The sequence below is a fragment of the Peromyscus californicus genome, unplaced genomic scaffold (assembly GCF_007827085.1).
Source record: "Peromyscus californicus insignis strain IS unplaced genomic scaffold, ASM782708v3 Scaffold_9__1_contigs__length_137607984, whole genome shotgun sequence".
Taxonomy (NCBI): Eukaryota; Metazoa; Chordata; class Mammalia; order Rodentia; family Cricetidae; genus Peromyscus; species Peromyscus californicus.
The window spans coordinates 129072708-129096448 of NW_026294617.1; the positions used below are offsets into that span (position 1 = coordinate 129072708).

The window sequence follows — 23741 nt, forward strand, 5'->3', positions numbered from 1 at the left end:
ATACCTTTCCTCTTCTAAAGTCCCTAATCTGGGCCCTTTAATGAGAAGTGCTCACTTGCAGTAAGTCGGTACCCAAGGAATCATTATGCATAGCTCACTGCTATTGCAGCAATCTTTTAACAAGCATTTCAAAGGAAGGACCTTGATTCTATAACAAAAAAAAAATCACAAAGGGGGAACACACTATTGTATTTGATGAGTTTAACAGTATCTCAACTAATAAATTGGCTGTCATCCTTGTCCTGCATAAAGATAAGGGGATGGGACATGAAGATGCCCTTTTTAGCTTGCCAACTTGCAATTACTCCATGACAGAGCACAGTTCTGTTGTGATTGATGAGGAGCCACAGGAGGAAAGAGCTTAAGTGGAAGGATTTTATTAGGTTCTGAAACGACATCCCTAACAATAGTGCTAGGGGAAAAGAAAGCATAAAGACATCTTCAGCAGATAGTAGGAACTCAGACTCATGAATTGCTTCCAATGTCCTTCTTTTCGCTTGCTTTTCCATCATAAACAGGGATGGAAACCACTTAATTTTCAGGCTGCTCTGCAACCTTTCCTGCTGTGTACTTTGATCAAAAATAACATGTAGAATAAGAATAAGATACCTTTAAAACTTCAGTGGATTGCCATAGAATGCTGTTATTGAACATTAAAACATGCAGTAACTGCACACTCCGAGGTAGAAAAGCACCAGAGTGTGATAAAGAAGTGTACATTTCATGGGTACTATCATAATCACTCTGATCCTGAGCAATCATCTCCAAGTTGTACAGTGTTTCTGAATCAGTCCCCTTTGCACTTAAGAATTCATATCTCAAGGTATAGGATCGGTTTTACCACCCCATGTTGGGTCCAGATCACTGGTCCAGAAAATAAGCCCTCGTGTCTGTTCCCAGGGTCTGAGGTATTAGTTGAATCATCTCTGCAAGGCTGGGCCTCCCTTGCCAGTGGTTCAGGCTGCAAAACTGTTGGAGGAAAACAATTTCCAACTGACCCTTGAGGCAATTATTTTCAGGCTTGGAAACCTGAAATTTGTCTACACTCAGTACCGTTTTCTATTTAAATAGCTATAAATTACTAATGCCTTTTTTGAAAAGTAACAATTTTGAAATCAATGAAGTCTTCTAAAATGGAAGGAATGTCCACAGCCTTGAAAGCAAGGCAGGGCTTTTTTGCATGCTTTAATTTCTTCTTAGGCTTTGGTTTTATGTGAAAATTTACTTTCAACCGATTCTATGAAGGAATCATATAGGACTATCATAGGACTGATAGTTTGAGACCAGCCAGACATAAATAATGAAACAATAGTGGGTTTTTTTTTTTTGGCACAGTTTAAGGATAAAGCATACTTGTCTTAAGAAACAAACAAATGTTATACTTCATCCTACTAGCATGCATATGAGAAATTTTAGATGCAAAACTCATTTGATGTAGTCCCAGAGTAGTTTTAAAATGGACAAATTCGATCAGATGGTTCTGTCAATGAAGTTTTCAAAGACAATGAAAGACAACCTAGACTGCATCCTGGAGTGAGAATGCTCCCATCCCTGTATTTCTCCTCAGCTTCTTCTAGGGTTCGATGGAACTGGTGTCAGGTAACAAAGTCAGTAAAGGGTGTTTGAGGCAAAGGGAAGATGAACTGTGACTGCTTACTAAGCAGCACAGCCTGGCTGCCCTGTGGGTGAAACACATGATGGACTGATACTCAGGTAAAACAGCTAGTTGACAATAGATACCTGACATGTCCAGATTTATACCCAAGCAAGAAAACTCAACATTATGATTCCCTCAGTGGGCTAGAATTTGTTGTATCTTGATATGACAGCTATGTACACATTCCTGACAAACAGATATTTTATGGCCTTTTTACTTGAGAATCTCAGTTCCACATAGCATAAATTGACAAAACATTTGTCAATAATAAAGAAACAAGAAGACCCTTTATAGCAGCATAGCTTGAATATAACTTTTCTAAACTTCCTTGGCCATTTCTCCTAAGTAGATTGGCAACTTCATTTTATACTAATCAGGGTTGAGTGTTTTATTAATTTTACACAGCCACAGAACTTAAATATGATGTCACTATTATTATACTTCATTTTGTGGATAGAGAGATCATTGTTGTGTGGCATTTATTATAGGTATAAAGCAATCTAATATTCCAATTCAGGCAGAGACAGAAAAGAATCACTGAATTCTAATTTCTATATTATTTTCTTTGAACATATAGATATAACATATTTCTACCTATATACAGTTAGAAAACATAATACACAGAGGGAATTGTACTACCATTTTGAAGGGTGCTTAGGTATTTGTGGGAAGTATCTAAAGAAATAAATAAATTTCTGTTTGTATGGGGAGGACAGGATGAGAGAAGAACAGAGATGTCATGAGCACAGACCCAGAGGAGGCTGGTGGAACTATGGCATGAACAAGAGAACAAGAACAAGGCAACCTACTGCCTTCATGAAGAAGAATAGTCTATATTACAACTTGCCATGTTCAGTTCCAGAAAACACTGAGGGTGGAAGTGAATTTCCACAGATGAATTTTGCAGAGATTGAAGTAGTGTACAAGTGTACATAAGCAGTTAGTAATTATGGGACTGTGAAAAAATTTATGAAATATTATCCAAAAAGGAAAGATTAAAGATTAAAGATTGAAATAATATATTTGGTTTCCTTACACCATGTCACAGAACCAGTTTGTCCTGCTGTGTTCATGGTCTAAGATAGAGGATAATTTTAATAATTATGTTAAGTGGCCAAAGCCATATGTATTATTCAAAAGGAAAGAACCACAATTTTTATATACCTATGGGATGTTCCAAAGTCTTATAATTATCAAGAAGCTAAATGTTTTTTTCTGATGGTTAGATGGTAATTTTAAATGATAAATATTATTCACATCACTTATAGTGTAAACCAACATGGAGATAGTTAAAATATCCTGTATTCAGCTAAAATATCAAGTCTTCTGAAATATGTCATGCTTTAGAAAAATCATGATACAAGGTTATTCTTCAAAAACAAATGCCACATTTGCACTTGGAAGAATTAGTCTATGTGACAATATGCCCCTAAGTGTCACTGAAGAAAGATGTGGGTGATCCCCTCAAGCAATCAATAAGCAGTAGGAGGTGGGCTCATCTTTGCTTTTCAGATGTTTCACCCATTAAACTATATATGAAGTCAGCCAATATTTTTCAAAATGTTGCATTCAATAGCTGTTCATTCTTAGAAGTAAAAAAGCTAGTACAGACTCAAAAGTTAAGATGGAAAATGCAGTTCTATCTAATATATATATTATATATATTGGCCCATGCTGACCAGTGACCAAATTCATATGAGCCCATGGAACCTATAGTATCCAGAGTATTTAGTATCCTCTCCTCTAGGAATGCATTAGCATGCTAATTAGCACCTGTAAGAAATTCCCTTGGGAAAGCAGCTTCTCTTTCTGTGATTAGTTAACACTAGTTAACAGTGATATTGAGAAAATAAATGGGAAACCTCACAGATGAGTAACTCACAAATTTCAAACTGAGCAGGAGTCTGGGTAGTTTGATGAAATATTTCAAGCATCTCCATTTAGATGGGCATCATCTCTGCATCCAGCCTTTTCTTGAGTGTACCCTGTCACTCATTAGCAATCTTGGTCAACAGTACAGGGGCATCTGAGATCTTGTGTTCAAAAATCCCTTATTTTACTTCATGGTGATTGCAAAATGTAAAATAGTGAGGCTAGATATTCAAGGAGAAGCCATAGAGCACTTTCTTTAAGTGGAAAGGAGAAAATTTACAACTTTAGGAAGAAAAAATAATCACATATGTTCATATAAAATATTTTATTATGAAGTTGCCAAGAACTATTGTACAATAAGATATTCTGACAGAAACAATATCCCCATAGCTTCCACTGCAGAATATTGTAACTGTCTTGTTTTATTACTATGACTTTTTTTCACATCCCATTGTGCCTAATTTTTAAGTGAAGCTTTCTCATCTCATACAGGACAAAGCAAAGCATGCATAGTACTGTCTAAAGTTTCAGATGTCAAGCGAGGGCCTCAATGGGAGCATACACCCTGTAGACAAGGAGGGATGGATGGATTTTGTCTTTATAATCACACAGTCATCAACCCTGTGAGATTATACATTTAAGGTTTGTTACCTATGACTTATACCACACTATCTAACCTTTATGTGGAGGTCTGTCTTCTGAAATGATTGGCATTTCCTTACAATGCCTTCTTTAACATTTCCTAACATAATTCATATGTGAGTTGCTGTGTGACCCTGTATCTTTCAGCAAGATGAAACCTTTTTTTAGCTGATTAGAGAATAATGGAATCATTTTATCTCAGTAACTTGCACATACTACTCTACTTTCTCCAAGCTGCATAATCTGAAACTCCCCTTTTCAGTGTTCCTTTGTAAACCATCAAGGTTTTTGCATTGAGGGCTTGTAAGACCTTCTATCAATGATTTGATTCCCCCATTGCATATGTATCACTTCAATGATTAGAAACAAAAGTCAATAAAATGAGTTTCACAGAATCGACTTCATAACCATCATTTGAGTCCCAGGGAGATTATGAGAATACTACTCATCTTTACTATCAGAGCTGATGGGTACAAGGGAATGAAAATGTTGCAGAAACATTGATTGATAGTTTGAAAGAAATGTGTCAGAATTTTGTCCCAGCCTTGTATCCAATGAGCAAGAGAAATGGTTTCTAGTGTGTAGAAAAATAGAGCTGTTTTTTCCTTCCACTTTCCTCCTCTTCTTGTATTCAGTGTGCTTGTTTTTATAATATGTGTGCATTAATAGTTCTGACAAAGAGAAGACCAAAAATGATAGTAGCAGAAAATGGGAGTATTTTCTTAAGTGCTACATTTTCCTTAAAAAAAAAAGTAATTGCAAAAACAGCCTCAGAGAATGTTTGTGCATGTATTATTTGTCATGGCCCTCCCCGCCCCAGCTTCTGCATTCCGTTCAAAAGCTGATCCATCGTCAAAGGCATATTTTTCTTTTCAAAAGATCTTGGAATAATAGTTGCTGTTTTGAACAGGTTAAAAATCACATTTCCATTAAAGAAACTAAAAGATCTGAACAAACACCCAGCACAAACATTTTATTTTTGTGTAACTCTACTTTGTTTACCTTGCAAATTGTAACTTTTTTCACTTGATGCTTCTGACTTTTTCTTTAGTAAATTGGACTCACTAAAATCCATGGTCAAGGAAATGTGAGCTTACACTAATCCTTCATTTCAATAGTGGGAAAGAGGGGCACATCGCCTTCAGTACTGGATTTATGGTTTCATGTGTCTTGTCAACCAATAATCTTGCAGGTGCTAGTACATATGCATGCAGAGTTGGATTATGTGTGCATTGTATTGAATTATTTCCTTCTCTGGAATATTGAGAGGTCAAAGAAGTCCCAGAGGAAAAGGAAAAAGGATGTAAGTTTATGTCTTTCCTCTCCTTCCCTGGCCTTTCATAGACATCAGCTGTGGTGTGCACATTGGAAGGACATCAGCTGTGGTGTGCACATTGGAAGGACATCAACTGTGGTGTGCACATTGGAAGGACATCAGCTGTGGTGTGCACATTGTAAGGATATCAGTTGTGCCATGCACACAGTGAGTCTGCTGGTTCCTTTGCCTGATTGAACTCACTGTTTTCACTGCAGCTCTCCCTCCCTCCTCCCTCTTGGCTGACTTTTCCATCCAGCTCACCTCTTTACCTACATCTTTGCCTTGATGATCACCAGGAGAACACAGTCCATGGATTGTACAAAATTGAGGCATTGAGTGATGGTAATTTTTCTAAGTTCCTTAGAGGACCAGGTGTAAGAGATTTTTCTGGTGCCACTAGAAAGAAAAAAAAAATGAACTGAGCAGCTGCACCGGGATGAAGAGCAGATAAAGCTTTTTGTGTTGCTCCAACTTAGACACACAGGACCTGTGTCATGCAGAATCACATAATGGTTATGGTCATTTTAGTGTTCCAATTTGCTGAGTACTACTAGCGGTCTTGATCAGAGGGACGATGGTTCCAAGATGAAACTGCTGTTCAAAGTCTGCGCCTTTTAAGTTGTTATCATCAATTTTGAGACTTGCCAATAGTATCTCAACTTTTAAAGTCAGTTTTCCTCATCTTTGGTAGCTAAATTTGAAATTACGATGCAAAATAAAATCCTGTTAGTATTTCAGAGTATCCATGTCCTATAAAAGCAGTAAAATTCTGTCTTATTACATGTGGAACCACTGTAGTCACACAGTTTGAGGGCTCAAGTTTGCAGTCACTAAGGTACTTGGGACTCTTGGATTTGGAGGTTTAGATGCTTTTGCTTGTGCCTTATTTAGAAACATTGTTTATGACAAAAATACCTTTCTCAACAATGAAAACACATTGTTTTTGAATTTGGGGATAAAAGCTACATCGACCTGATTCTACCTCTGTACTGGCATCATTTAAACTTTCCCAGTTGTAGTTTCCTAGTAAAACTAGGCATTTTGTTATCATGATAATTAAGTCATTAAAATGTTCCAGTCAAGAGTAACTGAAACTCATGTTCCTTTCCTGCTTTTGAATTATTGGTGTAAATCATGTTGATCCAAGGTTTGATCTGACCTGAAGAAAAGTAACTAACCAATCACAACAAAAATATATCTTAAATGTTATTTCACTATGAAATAACTTTAGTCAAAACTAAAAATCTGCATTTACCATCATCCAGATGAAACAATTTTCAATTCATATTTTACTCTGCTCTGACTCCACCCACTTTCTTTTTTCTAGGCCATCGGCTTCAACTTCTAAGTAATTATAAAACATGGTGTGCCTCTTTCTTCACTCTGGTTTGGTGTCATCCTCAAGCATTAGGTTCCACAAAGATCTTCATTGGTACTTCCTATATTTCAAAACTGCTTTGATACTCAAATTCAAGCTTATTCTTTTACTATATAAAATCTGCTGAAGACCAGCTTTGACCTAGTTCCAAATGCTTAGCATGTCTTTCCCCAGTGTTGATAATACCTCTCCATATTTCATGTTTCAATAATATAATTTTCCTTTTTTTATGCTGCCAGCTAGTCATGAGAACTCTTTTCTTTGGTTGAGTGTATTGTCACGGTGACTTTTCTTTCCCTAAACTCTTAATTACAATGCAATTCCTGGTTCCAGCTTCACTTTCTTTTTGAAATCTTTGCAAATAACATAAATCCTTATATCCGGAAGATGGCCTAAGGAAGCCATTCCCTTTTCTGCATTGTAGCCTAGTAATACCGCTGTTTCCTAAAGACCCCACACAGTTGATACAAACACTTCACTCTGGCAATTCGGGTCTTCGATACATCTTTTCCAATGGCTATGCATACCTTTATTGGGGACTGTGTGTGCCTTGGAGCTTGCCATACTCAGTTCATTATGTTAAGGATGGACCAACAAGTATTACTGAAAGGATGCTAAATATGTCTCCCTATTAACAGTTTTTAATTCTAAAGTCTTCTCTAATTAAATGTTTATGAGAGATTTAAAAGAATATCAGTACAAATATGTTTATATAAATATGAAGAATTAGCATAGAGATAAATTCAACATAGAATCACTGCAAATATCTGTAATTTAGAGTATTAAATGAGAACAAAAGAAACAGGTTTTAAACATGTATTTGTGTTACTGCTTTAAATTATGTGCATGCATGTTTCTGTATGTGGACATGTGTTGGTATGAGTGTTGGTACCCATGGATGCTGAAAGAGAATGCCAGGTCCGTCCAGAGCTGGAGAAACAGATGGCCGTGGGCAGTTTGATATGGGTGCCCTCTGCAAGAACAATATATACCCCTAACCACTGAGCAATCCTTCCAGTCCAAGAAGCAGCTTTTTTTTTTCTACAGTCTACCCATCTAAAGGATATTTCTCTTTAATGGTTAATTAATATAAAACTAGTCACTGCCACTGAAAAGTTTAAGGGTATTTAAATAATTCATATTTATATATAACTTCTAAAAAATAATTTCTTATCTATCCACTATCTGAAGGTTACTTTCAGATAAATGGTATTTTATTGAACAAGATTTGAATAGGAACTTTGGGGAATTTGTCTATATTATATATCCAGTTTGAAAGACTTGAACGTAGCACATATTTTAATTTGCTAATTCTTGATAAGAAAGCTAACAGGTCAAGTGTCCAATGCTATGCTCAAGGAACAATACAAAATTAAATATCAATTTTTTTCTGTGAATATGTTGTACAATATTAATAAAGATGTGTTGGAATTAAATAGCACATTAATATGTTAATTTATTTTCAAAACTACTCATTTGGGCAGTATAAGGGGCTCAACTGCACAGACTTAGGCTAGGACCTCAGATCTAGAGAACCCTTTCCTATGCACGTTTGCATATTATTTTCGTAGTGGTTGCCCACATGGGATTCAATCCTCATCATTTTCTATATCACCAATAACTGATATGAAAACACAATTTATTTTAAAGTTTAATATAAACTTCCCCCAACACTCCGCAATAGGATTCGAATTTAGAGATATAAATGAAAACTTTTATTTTAATAAAAACTCAATTATCTGCTTGTGTGGTAAGTTACCTTCAGAATGTGAACTCTGACAGGAGGGCACAGATCCTGACTTTTTGATTAATTTTTACTTATTTCCCAATATAGACATTCACATTTGGGAACTGGATGGCTCCATAAATATTTGAGTAACTAAATGATTGACTCAAACCCAATGTGGGTGAAATATTTTTCTTTAACCTAATTTAGATGCATTGCATGCAATTTATGAACTCCTCTCACTTAGTTTTCATGAAGTGGTTTAATTTCTGTTATATACATGCATAGATAGATAGATAGATAGATAGATAGATAGATAGACGATAAATAGATGGATGCCTTTATTTCTATTATGTAGGTACAGCAATGTACATATTTCTGCTTTCTAAGTATGTATATATAGTTGCATCATAATTGATTTATATAGAATAATTAAATAGATGTAGATGGGCAAAGTATTAGCTTATGCCCAAGAACAGTGAAAGATTCTTCCACATGGACACATTTCAGATAAAGAGAGAACTACACTCACAGTCTTATACCCAGAAACTATTGTTTCCACCTGAGACTCAATGGGGTGCAACATTTCATTGTTACTCTGACTGAACTTCTCAAGCCTACATTCCAGTTGCTGATTTCTTTAGAATGTCACATAACATGCTTCGTTGTTAAGAGTTAATTACTGATTATGTACCTCAGTAAACATGAGTAGAGTAGGGAGGGAGGCCTAACAGGTAACACTGTAATTAAAGAAAAAATTAATTGTGTTCTAGTTTTCTGTAGCCTCCGGTCTTCAGAAGACATCTATCTTCTCATTGGATCAGGTTTATTTTAAATATTCTTCAGTTCAAAGAAGGCTCTATTTCACAGACTCCAGAGAAAACAGACACATACACACACACACACACACACACACACACACACACACACACGCACACGCACACGCGCACACGCACACGCACACACACACACACGCACACACGCGCGCGTGCGTGCATGCACACTCACTCACTCACAGAGGATGATTGTCAACATTGTAAGAAGAGTGATCACTGTAATCATTGTAATTTAAAACTCTTTCTTCCAATCTTCATTTCTACTGAGACTTTGCAGAACAGCCCTAAGCCTTAGCTAACTCCCTTGTAGATCTTTTAAGAGGTTTGTAAACACAATAACTGTATCAAAAGCCAATCCCCAGTCCTGAGTCCTATTTTTTTACCTGTTTCGTATGATGGATTATTCAGTGAAAAACTCATTCGCTGGAAAAATATTATTTCTCACCAATTTTGTTGTCCGTAAGGATCATGCTTGTCTGAGGAGCCATTGTGCAGCCCCTTCCATTTTCTCTGCTTCTATAGTAATTTCCATTGTTCACTCTGATAATCCTCAGGGAGTTCATACAGAACCAGAAATCTATTCCCTCTTAGTCTTATTATCACCTTTTAATGTAGAGCTTCTGGTCTGCAATTCAGTTAATTCTTAAATGCGATGTATGCAGTGATTATGGTCAGTAAACATCAATATATATAGAAACGTCATTAAACATCAATAAAAAGAAAACCAAGTTTCCTATTCAGAGGAAGAAATGATTGAAGAAAGATTCTTTAACTTTAGTACATACTTAAATGCAGTTCTGCACATGTAAGGTAGTTTTTTCAGGCAGTGTAGGTTGAGAGTACAATGCATTATTTTTTTCTTCTTGGAGTCAGAGTAAAACAGAATGTCAGCTACTCAACCCTGAAAAGACTCTTTGAAGTCCAGCATTTCACAGATGGGAAAACTTAAGTACCCAGAAGCCAAAGTGACTAAAGGCTGGAGAGTAGAAAGCATCATTTCTCCCTCTACCCCTCTGCTTGGAGCCATGCTACCACATATATGTTTTCATGTTCTACTTATCTTGGATTTTCCTTGTAACTGTAGTGATTTTTGTTTTCTTGAAACTGAACAATACTAAAATTGAATCTTACCTTTGTGAATTATCTCCAATAATTAAACATTTGCCTTCTACATTCTATAACACAACATTAGAAAACTACATTATTAACAATTATTGTAAATAGTATATAATCAAAAACATCATATAATCACACTTTGAAAGAAGATTATAGTAAAAATGTTGCTGGGTTTGCCAATCATAGATGGCCTTTTAAATTAAAATTAGTGGATAACTTGAGGTTGTAAAGATTGTGCTTCTTTCAAGGTAATACTGAATTTTTAGCACAAAGGCAAGAGCTGTTAATAGCAGGGAAATTGGGCCAGTTATTAAACTTTCTCAGTCAATCTTAACCAGATATAGCTGCAGTTTAGTTTTCCTTAGGATGGAGGCCAGTGTTCGTTTTCTCTTAGACAACTTTGATAATTACCAAGACATGACAACCTACCAACACATTCCTCTGCATCCTGAGTATACATACTCTCAGGGCTCCTGCAATTAGGGGCACTGCAGATAGGAACAGAATCAATCACTGATTTTCCAGGCTTCAGATCAGGTATCAGTTGTAGCCTTGGCACTACTGTTAGCTTCAATGCATTCCCTTGTGTGTTATGATACACACCTCTTCTGCATTGAGTATATTTGTTTACTGTATTACAGCTACAGTGCAAGCGGGTTAGGATATAAACCTAGCCATCCCCATGAGTATAACTGTAGGAAAATAGAAACAGTGTAGATGTAGTAGGTCCAAGCCATTTGGGCCTCATAAGAGACTGCAGGCAACATTAGCATGGACCTTGCTACAATAAATAGATAAAAACTATTTATTTTATCTATGCGAGCTTTAGCCCATTATGAGATAGGATGTTTCTAAAAAATATTAGGTAAAAGAGGGACACAGAGTGATGTCCCAAAGACAATGGAAGTACTTCTGAATGCTCAGACAATCCATTTGTACTATCACCTACTATTACTGGGTTAAACTCAAGCACTTCTACCAGGAAACCCCAGAGCAACAATATCAAATTCAGGAAAATACACTTCTCCCTCAGTCCCAACCCAAGTCCTCTTGCATCACCACCCCGACTCTTACCGAAATTCATGACCTCCTCATTCTTAGTGAAAATTGTATATATATGATTGCATTTATAAGTATGTTACACGTGTGTGTGTAACAATTTGTGTGTGATTGTAAGAGCCATAGGAACAGAATGCCTGATACTAGCTAATACCTTCTTTACATGACATAGAAGTGAATGTATAGATCAGACTAAAGTTTAAGAAGCATTAGTTTGATAGGATAATTGATATTATTTCATAAAAAAGTAGATGTTAAATATAAAAAGTTTGCATGAGCTTAATCTTGAACACTAACATCTCAGGACACTACTGCCATTCTTACCATTATTAGATCATCACATTGCCATTCAATAAATTCAGAAGCTGAAATGCCTTATTTGGTCCATGATGATGGGATGGCAACCATCTGAGGGAACAGCAGTAGGAAGCCATCAAGTAGAGCAAGGTCCCTAGTAGTCATGACACTCATGAACTCAGATAAGCTCGGTTTCCTGCTTAGAGGCTACATAAGACCAGACTCATCAACATTCAGCTATGAACAGAGGAAATGCTCCTGGGCTCCAGCCCCTCCTCAGGAAGCTGTTGGCCTTGAAGGCTATTGAGGGAAGGAGAGTCATTGTACTCATGGGTGTGGTGACTGGGGAGTTGCTTCTCAGTGAGCTCCAGGCGATAGCTCTCCTCTGTTGGGGAATATTATTTTAAGGTGTGTTACTTTTGTTTATGTTGCATTTGTTTAACTCTGTGAAGCTGTGCTATTTTGTCTGTCTAAAACACCTGATGGTCTAATAAAGCACTAAATGGCCAATGGCAAAGCAGGAGAAAGGATAGGCAGGGCCAGCAGGCAGAGAGAATATATAAAAGGAGAGCTCTGGGAGAGGAGAGATCTAGAAGTAGCCAGAGAAGGAGGAAGCTGCCAAGGGCCAGCCACCCAGCTACACAGCAAGTTGTGGAATAAGAGTAAAAGTTACAGAAGTAAGAGAACTGGAGAAGCCCAGAGGTAAAAGGTAGCCTGGATAGTTTAAGTTATAGAAAGCTAGCAAGAAATATGTCAGGCTAAAGCTAGGCATTTATAATTAAGAATAAGCCTCTGTGTGTGATTAATTTGGGAGGTGGGTGGTGGTGGGTCCACCAAAAGAGAAAGTCCAACAACAGCATTCCTCTTTCTTGTATCATTTAATATGAAATCACTAACAGTATACAATAGTGTTATCAGGAAGCAAGTAAAAGAACATTAATTTAAGAAGACACTTTTTGAAATATTTGCAGATATAGATGAGTGCAGTGAGTTTTCTATCTGTGATAATCACCCTGTGTGAGAAAATGTGAAGGAAAGATTTAACTGCTTCTGTGGGGAAGATTACCAGACCTCCACAGGAAAGTCGCAGTTCATGCCTAATGATGGCTTTAACTGCCAAGGTGAGATAGATATATATATGTATGTATATATATATGTATATAACATATATATATCTTTCAATATTAAACTATATGAAAATACTACACATTTGTGAAGTATCAATGAGCTACATTCTCAAGGTTAAACAAGCCAAAATCAAGAACAAAACAAAAATGATGAGAGGATGACTTGTTTGGGGGAAGAGATTGTAGCTAGAGTTTTCCTGCCTGGCCCAGTCAGGACAAATCTCTCTCACCTGCCAGTCCCACAGCCGCTCAGACCCGACCAAGTAAACACAGAGACTTATATTGCTTACAAACTGTATGGCCGTGGCAGGCTTCTTGCTAACTGTTCTTACAGCTTAAATTAATCCATTTCCATTAATCTGTACCTTGCCACATGGCTCGTGGTTTACCGGCATCTTTACCTGCTGTTTCTCATCATGGCGGCTGGCAGCGTCTCTCTGACTCAGCCTTCCACTTCCCAGCTCTATTCTCCTCCTTGTCCCGCCTATACTTCCTGCCTAGCCAATGGCCAATCAGTGTTTTATTTATTGACCAATCAGCAACACATTTGACATACAGAGCATCCCACAGCAAGAGATTACGTAGTGGAATCCGGAGATGAGAGGATGAGTGATCAGGGTATGCTGTGAGCATGCATGAAAGCATCAAAGGATAAACTATAGCAGCACTGTGAAATGCTGCCCTCTGGACACGATGCAGCTATTGCACACACCAACTCACAGCAGCTATGGTGACCTTCATAAGCTGTCTGCAAAATTAAGCCAGTTTAAAATTCCACCATGAACTGGGAAGGGCCTCCAGAGACTTGGCCCCTGTCTGAGGAGGTATTGGTAGTTCATGGTTACTGGAGGAGGAAGAGTCACTTTTATTTAGGAGTTTGACCCCACGTAGCTTCCTCAAGGCCAGTGGATGGCCCACACCCATACAGATATAGCAGCACTAATTGAATTCAGTGGGATATAACATGTAAAAAGAAATAGGAAAGGGAGAGGGAGAAAGAGAGGAGAGACAGCGAGAAAGACAAACCGAGAGGAGACAGAGTTGGGAGAGAAATGTGACAGAGGAGAGTCTCAGTGAGAAGTGGAGTGGAATGGACATGATCAAGGTATAGAATATAAATGTATATCCAAAGAATGAATATTTTTTTTAAAAAAGAGAGAAACCCAAACCAACATAGAACCAAACCAACATAGAAGAGACCTGGGGAAAAAAATGTAATAGTAAGGTATAATCACCAAGTGTGTTTAAACCCATTGTGCAGACTATGGAGAAAGTGGCTTTTACAGAGGAATGTTTTGTTTTTTTTTTTATACTGCTCATATGGTGTTACATTGAGTTCACGATAATGTTACACATTTAAGAAATCAATTCTTACAAGCCTCTGACATGACAAAATACGGATATACAAAGAATGTCTTAACTGCCCCACCCATGAAATAATTCTGTGGTGATATTTTATCTGTATCCCCCAATAAAGTTTATTTGAGGATCAAAGGAAAAAGCCAGCCACTATATTAAACATAGAAGTCAGGCAATGGTAGCACATGCCTTTAATCCTATCACTCAGGAGGCAGAGATCTATCTGGATCTCTGTGAGTTCAAGGCCACACTGGAAACAGAGCCAGGCGTGGTAGCACATGTCTTAAATCCCAGCACTAACCATAAAGGTCTGGAGGTCTGCACAGACAGACAGGAAGTGACAGAGCTGGACTGGAAGAGGAAGTGATGTACCTGAGCAGAGAAGAAGTGAGTTAGCAGAACTGAAAGGAAAATATGTGTGGGTATACAGGAAGTAGGTCTCTTTGGAAGCAGAGGGGTCGGTGAGGTGAGGTTGGCTTGTGGCTTGTCCTATTTCTCTGATCTCTCAGGTTTAGCCCCAATTTCTGGCTCCGTGTTGGTTTGTTGTTTGTTTGTTTTTTATTAATAAGACTGTTTAGCAACTTGTCTACATAATTCCATTTGTGATACTTAATGGGTCTGCACACAGCCTTATTTGGGCTCTTTTCCCATTGGAGTGCAACCTGTGTTTCTAAAACAGCCCTGGGAGAGGAGGGCTCTTTGGTGACTGGCAGGCAGCAATCACTGAACTTAGAAGACTGTCAGAAAGAGTATCATTAATTCAAGGGCTCCATAGTGAGCTCCAGACCAGCACTGTGAGAAAGAACCTTGTGTCAACACAAGAGTGAAAGGCTCTTGGGCTTGCACCCCACATTCTGCACTTTATTGACTTTGTCTGTACCCAGGCCTCATTCCTTCCACTTTCCACTCAGCTTAGAAAGCATAGGTGGATTGTTCTTCCACACAGGAGTCAACATCTATAGCTTTTCCATTTTTAGTTAGTAAGCATTCATTTGCGTTGGATGATAGTTTTTGAACATATATACAAATTAAAATAAGCAAGAAGGGTGCTCCTTTATAGACTGTATACCCAGCTTTCTAGGCAATACACATCATAGGTAGGTAGACCTCATCAGTACAGGGGTTTGTAGCCTTTCACTCTGATAATGTCCTTTATAATCTAGTATCATCACCTTTCTAGCTAATGTAAAGTTCATTAGGAACCTGACAAAGGGCTCTGTGCTGACTTTCTTTTCTGTGGCTTGAGTCACATGTTTTCCTGTGCCTTCACTGCATTTTTAAGTGAAAAACTGCGAACAGCTGAATTTAAGACAACAGCCTGATGACATTTTAAATTAGACTTTAATAGCTCCCTTCCTTTTTATACTGGTAAATGGTAACATGCCATCTTGTTATTTTAATAATCAAATTGTAAATTAAAATTGCAGGTTCATTCATTAATCTAATAGAAAGTGTTTCTAAGATGCCAGAACTGGGCTCAACACACACACACAAAAAATCTTTGCATTAGTTTAAGGTAATGATCTGGACTATTCAGTTCCTTGGAATCATTCCCCAACCTGGCAGCATATTTAAATTGTATTTATAACTTTAAGGCACATTTCACTGCAGTGTGTAAAATTTTAAATTAAGAATATAAATGATGTGAACCTAAAAACCCAGCACCTTTATTACAGTGTCAATATATAGCTACTGAGAACCTCAGACTTAATTCTGTGCAATTTATTTTTTCATCCATACTCAACTATGATGATTGCATATTAGAATCATGGTCCAAATGTAATATGAACAAAAGTAATCAATCGTGATAAATCTTAAGAGAGTTGAGTAACATAATGTGCTGGACCTTAGTTTTCAGTTAAGTCACATGCAGAAATGAGGCTTTAAAGAGAAAGTGAGTCCATCTTTATCCTCCAGATTACTTTAAACTGAGTTATCATCAGTTTAGCCTAAGACTAGCAGGCAAATAATTTTAAGTGCACTTTGAAAAATGAGTCTTTATTAAATTAGAACTAACTGTTACATCTTAGATGATGGGAATAGATTTACTGACTTTGTTGATGAATCATGCTACTCAGAAAACAATTTGAGAGTGTGGCCCATGAATAACATTTTCAATACTCTGTCAGAATGGATTGGCCAAATTAGAGTTAAGAAATGCATGCAGCTGAGTTTGTTCTCTCTTTTCCCAAATGATGGGATTTCCCCTGCTTTCTTGCATCAGTTGATATGAAATCACTAACCATATGTAATATTGTTATCAGGAAACAAGAAAGTAAAAGAACAGTAATTTAAGAAATTACTTTTTGAAAAATTTGCAGATATAGATGAGTGCAGTGAGTCGGCTGTCTGCGGTGATCATGCTGTATGTGAAAATGTGAACGGAGGATTTAACTGCTTCTGCAGGGAAGGTTACCAGACCTCCACCGGGAAGTCGCAGTTCACGCCTAACGATGGCTCTTCCTGCCAAGGTGATTTATCGCCTTCAATCTTAAACTATATAAAATATTTACCACACATTTGTGAAGTATCAAAGAGCTACATTTCCAAGATCTGTGCCAGGATTCACTAAGATTGACAAAATAAATTAAGAAAGGTGTATTGTTTCACTTAGTGGGAGGTGGAAGCAGCATGTTTAATGTAGTTCGCATTCATTCCCTCTTCCTTAAACTACTTTCTTCCATTTTCTGTCATACATTATATATTCTGGAATTCAAATGGAATCTCAAATGTTAAAGAATGCACTTTAATGTTTAAGTGCACAAAATTATTCCAGTCAACACAATCAGCTTAGGAAGAAATGGTCTGTAGACTCACTATGGAATGTGTTTTCTTTTTCCACAGAAAGTGTGAGTTCAAATTGCCACTTAGAGCTCGCCTGCATTGCTGCAAATGTTAACAAAACCTTAAAGAGAGTAAGTAGACACTCTAGGTCAAAGCATATTTTATTTTGACATTTTGATCTCAGTTAGAAGTGCTACCAAGGTCCTATTGGAAAACATTAGCAGCTGAACCTCATGTGGAACTGAAACTCTTTGCAAACAGCCATGTAAGCATTACTTACATGGCATATAGACTAATCTGAAACTTTCCAAAGCATTGTGGAAGACTTTATCCTGTTTAATTTGTGTTATTTTTTTCATTATTTGGTGTATTGGAAAATTGTTTTCAACATGAAAGGAAGTTATTGAGTAAAATGGTAAAAACACACATTGGCTCAAACCCAGTCCCACGTTCTAAAGAGATGTAGTTAAATGCAACTAGATTTTGTACTTCAAAGTGAACACTTCAAAGAGCAAATAAAGTAGGACATTCATAAAATTGTTATGTGATTGAATGGGTGAATCAAACTATGAGGAGTGAACCTTCAGCCAAGGCATTTTTCCATTTTATCACATATGAGGAATGCTTTGCTGAAAAACAATCTGATTCAAGTTATTGAGTCAAAATTTCTGACTTATGATATCAAAACTTATACAAACTAATGAATTTAAATATTGAGATAGCCTCACTGGCTAGTATATAATTCTATACTGGAGAAAAGGAAGTTATTTCTTTTAATTTATCCATTCAAACATGTTCTGTGTGTTTCTGAAATATACTAAAGCATTCCCAGTTGCTTGTGAATCCTTTCTAAATAAATTCTGTTTTCATTGCTACTTGTAATGATTTCAGTCTAATCTGATAATTTATTATCCAGATAACACAAGAAAATCAACCTCTGGGTAAATTTGAAATATGTCTTATTCTGCATTTTATTGCAAGTGGACTTGTGTCTGGTGGACATATATGTACATGTGTTCATATATGTGATTGCCATGTGCAGGTGATGGCCAGAAGCTGATGTTAGGTGATCTCCCCAATCACTTTTCACCTTAGTTATTGAGATAGGATCTCTCTCTCTCTCTCTCTCTCTCTCTCTCTCTCTCTCTCTCTCTCTCTCTCTCTCTCTCTCTCTCTCTCTCCCTCCCTCCCTCCCTCCCTCCCTCCCTCCCTCCCTCCCTCCCTCCCTCCCTGTCTCCCTGTCTCCCTCCCTCCCTCCCTGTCTCCCTCCCTTCCTCTCCCCCTCTCCCTCTCTCCCAGAGCTCACAGGCTATCTAGACAGCTTGCCCCAGGGATCCTCTGTCTCCACTTCCAAAGCACTGATTGCAGGTAGGCTGCCATACACAATATTTTTACACAGAGTCTGTATATCTGAAGGTTGGTCCTCAAACTTACATGCCAAGTGTCTTTCTCACTGAACCATATTCCCCACTCCATAAATTTTCTTCTTAAAATCCTCCAACAGAAATCTGATTCTCTTTTTCTGAACTCATTTTTTTCTCAGATTGAACCCATAAAGGAGCAGGTGGCTTTACTACAAGAAATTTGCAGAAATTCTGAGGGTGAGCTCTCACCAATGGATATAGTCACATACATAGAGGTACTTGCTGAATTATCCCCACTTCTAGACTATGTGAACAGCACCACTTCATCCAAGGATGATCATTCCAATTCAACCCTTACTGTAAGTATGTTGATATTTAATCCATAGTGTAGTTGATCTTTAAATTGTTTCCTATATTTCTGTTCAGTGTGATATAATAGTATTTTTAAAAACATGTTTTTTTCTTAAATAGGAATTCGTAAAAACCATCAATAATTTTGTTCAAAAGAATACACTTAGAATTTGGGACCAATTACCTACAAATCATAGACGACTTCATCTCACAAAACTGATGCACACTGTTGAGCATATCACCTTAAGAATATCTCAGAACTTCCAAAAGACTTCTCAGTTTGATACAAATTCTACTGATGTGGGTAAGGCGTGAAGGTAAATGGTTTGCTTGAAAGCAGTAGTATTTACCAAACAAGACAGTAAGATGTGGTTCTTGAAATGCTACTAAATTGTACATAGTTTTGTCAATGCAGAAATGAATGTTGGTTCATATTACCAGAGCAATATGAATGAAGAAGCATGCTAGTAGAAAGATTGACTATATAGATGTTCCTCCTGTCTTATATTGCCTTCCTTTTTCTATTCATAAACTGTGTAGCATGAAAGTTTGCAGAAGACATCACTACCTTATCATATACACTCAGTGGTCTCCTGACTTTAACCTATAATATTTACATCAGAAATTATGGATATAGTATATTTAAATTTCTCTTTAGGAATGCTTAGCCTTGTGGTAACATGAGGCCATTACAATAATGAGGTTCAGTTTCCTGCTTCATGCGGTTTACTGGGGAAAAAATTATAGATAAAGTTGAGGATGGATATAAAATTGTCCTGAAGAAACTAAGTATGTTTAATTAAGTAATCATTACATGTGTCTGTATTGCATCTGTGACTACTATCCTGCCATGCGGTAGTATATTGACAGAATGATTGTCTCATTGATATTCACCACTTACCCAAACTAAGAGTGAAAATGATGAGATTGAAATGTAGACACACTATATTTCTATGTTTCTGCATAAAAGAAGTGCTAATGTACCCCAAAAGGGAATTATTACTTAAAATTTTAATTCTCTCAATCTTTAGATAGTAAGTTATATTTGCATTACAGATAGTCTAACAGGCACATCCAACATTTTGACATTGAGGCAGGACATTGTCATCTACAAAGTTCACATTTGAGAAACAAGCAATTGAGTTACAGAAACAGTCTCAAAGAATCTTAAGGTTTTAACTAAATTTACTATTTCATGTGATGCCATATTCATAGCTTTCTTGGGTGAATGTAACCTAAAGGCTGTGGGTTAGACAGACTTATAAGACACTGTAGTCCTTATTGCTTTAGTAATAGTGCATGGGTGCTTTTGCATGTGTAGAGATTTTAGCTTTCATTTCAACTCAGTAAAGATAAAACCATGAATGCAATGGTGAGTGAAAAGAAAAAGAAAACAAAATTTCCTAGTGTTTTCAACTTTTAGGCTATGCACTGTACTGCCAAAAGCCTAAATGAAATGGTGTTTGATTCAATTGTCTCTAAACTTAAAAATTACGTTGGTTAAACTAATTTTAGAATATTTCTTATTCCCACTATCTTATTTCAGCTCTCAAGGTTTTCGTTTTTGATTCAAATCATGTGAAGCATGCTCATCCCCACATGAATGTGGACAGAGGCTATGTAAAGATATTCCCAAAGAGAAAAACTTCATATGATTCAACTGGTAGGACTTTAGCATCTTATGCATATTCATGTATTTCTAATAAATATTAATATGCACTTGGCTATGTCATAAATATACATATAATTTCCTATGGAAATACTTTAAGTTCATATACAGAATATCCATGTTTATATTTGAGATGCATTTTGGCAAGACTGTCTGAGAAAAATTTTAACCAATAATATCTTGATTCTCCATCATGAAAACACATTTGTGGTTACATGAAGGGATATGCTTTTTAAAGTGCTCAGTTATTGCATATACTTCAGCTTTCCTTTGGATTCATCATCCCTTGGCTTTTGTATAGTAAACTTTAAGTCAAATAAAACTTTAAAGAATTTAAGACAGAATTCTAGTAGCAATCAGTTTAGTGGTTATCTAATTTAACAATCTCATTTGGTAGATAATGGAACTAAGGTGCAAAGTTAATGGATTTGTCTTCATGTTTATCAGCAAATAGTTTAGAGCAATCCTAGAAAGGAAGAAGTTAATAAAGAAATCAATTCAACAACCTTTTCCTTGTCACCTAACTGGAGCCAAGCAAGTAGTTACTGTTTTAATTTATGTTTATCTCCTCTTGGAGTAATGTGCCCAGAAAATCCTCCCTAGCGTAGCATAACTCCTGCTATGGCTGTTCTCTAAGAGGTAAAAGCATCGCATTGAAGGTAAACGTGAACTGGAACCTTTTCTCAAAGAGTAGGTGGATAGCCATAAATGGAGATGAAAAGTACAGTAAATACACATAGAAACTGCTTTATACACAGTTAGAATTTCTGTTTAATGACCGTCTTACAAGCCAACCTCCTGATATTTTCTCAGTTTTGCTTCATTTCATTTTGTTTTCCATTGCTTAGGAAGTTTTTTTTTCTCTGTTTGTTGTCCTCACCATTATTTATTTTCTGATCAAAGTGAGGAACATACAGTTACAAAACAAATAACCAAGATGTATTGCCACTGAACCCTTAGCTCGTATGCTACTAAGCCATACTGTAATCAATGAAGCATACATATAATATTTGTGAACATATCCACAGACCCTGGTAAACAGTTGAAATTTCAAAGACAATTTGAATAGTGTTTAGAAGTTGTGGAAAACACATTGAAAATACCTATTATGGTGACAAATGTTGAAATTGTCACAGAATTAAAATCTCAGAGCCGTGCTGACTGATTGTATGGTAGCTTTGCTATGCTTAATGATGGCACACATAAATGGACAGTTGAAAGAGATGATAACACCAGATCTCAATAAGGCAGAATGAAAAAACGTCTTTTCCTCAAGGTTGAATCTTAAAGGAAAGGGCAAATGTGCAAACTTATCTCGCCTTCCAACAATGTCTGCGTGAGATTTTTCTTGTAAAATTCATTAGAAAAGACACACGGTGCCATTGATAGGAATGCAGAGGGGATCAAGAGGTACAGATGGGTTTTATATTATTTTGTGAGCTGAATTTAGCAATGTGATAGGGATGGTGTGACAAAACAAAATTCAGTGCTCTGAACCGTGGCTTTACAATAAAAACATAATAGACTTCTGCTAAGGAATTTTACATATTTTCTTTTAAGTATTTGTGAAATTGGGACAATAATCAGATGCCCAAACAGACCACTGAAGAATGTCCTGCTGTGAAGATCATTTAGCATACTCAAAAAAAAAAAAAAGAGCATGACACTTTTGGGAACAAGAGTCTCTAAGAAGTTACTCTTGAAAAACTTACTCTTGAAATTTAAAGGGAAATCTTAACTTTTTTCGCCCTGATGGTTTTTCAGCAGTCTAGGTTGCAAAGCATTATTGCATTGCTGGGGAAAAATTGATTGGTAGCATTCCAACAGAAAACAAAGAAAGAAACAAAACAAACGAATCTAAGGGAAAATAGCTACTAACAAATATATATATATATATATATATATATATATATATATATATATATATATCTTAAAATGACATCTCCAGAACTTTAACACAGTCATTTGCACTAAATAAATACACGTTTGTTCCAGACATTGAATGAAACGGTGTTTTTTATTCTTAGAAAAAAAATATGCTAATGCTGACAGAATATAGAAAGTACAGGACAGAAAAAAGCATAAACCATAAGCAAAAAAAAAGAAAAATGAGAGCCGATGGAATTCAGTATGAAATGATGTAGTCTTCTCAAATAGTCTACATTTGTAATCTCTTTTGTTGGTGAGAGAGCCTTATTTTTTAGTAGAAAGTACAGACTTTTTGTGTTAGTTGCAGAATATCTGGTAGGGAAACTTCCAAGAGGAAAGATTTATTTGGCTCACAATTTGGGAAGGTCCATGCTAAGTCTGTCCACCATGGTGGGGAAGGCATGGAGGAGTGCATGGCAGAAGGAAGTGGAGGAATGGAAAATTTCATAATCCCAAAGACCAAGAAGTAGAGAAGGTAGGATGGAACTGGAAGTAAGAACAACCTTCAAAACTTCAGGCCTAGTGAGCTCCCTCTTCCAAGGCAGACAGTATCTACTAAAAGTTCTCTAGCCTTCAAGATATCCCTACCAGCTAGAGACCAAGCATTCAAAACACAACTGATTAGGGAACAGTTCACACTTAAACCAACATCTTGTAAGGAAGCTCAAAGGTCAATTAGTCACAAAGTTAGCAAGAAATCATCAGAATTGAAAAGGCAAAAATTCTTAAAGAATGTCCATTAAGGAAATACTACGGGGATTTGGGGGATTTCTATGACACCCCTTATCCAAAATCACAATTTGATGCTTAAAAAGTATCATTTTAGATATCAGTAATTAATAAAATAATTTAAAGATACTTTTTTAAACCAACTTTTCATTTGAATTGGGACCACTTCTTACTATGACTCCTAAGAAGTAACCATCCCTCTAAGTGGACTTGATGCTTCCTGAAGTTACAGTTCTTCCTCCAAGCTCTGGCCAATCCACAGAAAACATTAGCATCATTGTCATTTCTAAGAGTCTTGATATCACTAGCCCAAATACATCAGCCTGTTCTAGTTATAATTCTGTAACACTGGCCAAAAGAAACTGGGGCAAGGAAAGAGTTTATTTGACTTCCAGGTCACAGTCCACCATGAAGAGAAGCAAGGGAGAACCTGGTGGATGGAACTAAGCAGAAACTGAGGAGGAACTATTGGCTGCTCCTCAGACTGCCTTCCTCACACAGCCCAGACATACCATACCAGTGACAGCA

General features: G+C 36.8%; 1 protein-coding gene across 1 annotated transcript in view; it reads left to right on the forward strand.

The window, feature by feature from the left end:
• The window catches only part of Adgrl4 (adhesion G protein-coupled receptor L4), a 95140-nt gene that overhangs the window by 39349 nt on the left and 32050 nt on the right, over window positions 1–23741 (forward strand). Inside the window, exons 3-7 of the mRNA XM_052731264.1 lie at window positions 16709–16858; window positions 17232–17302; window positions 18715–18894; window positions 19007–19190; window positions 20433–20549. Coding sequence (XP_052587224.1) covers window positions 16709–16858; window positions 17232–17302; window positions 18715–18894; window positions 19007–19190; window positions 20433–20549 — 702 coding nt within the window. The remainder of the gene's footprint in view (window positions 1–16708; window positions 16859–17231; window positions 17303–18714; window positions 18895–19006; window positions 19191–20432; window positions 20550–23741) is intronic.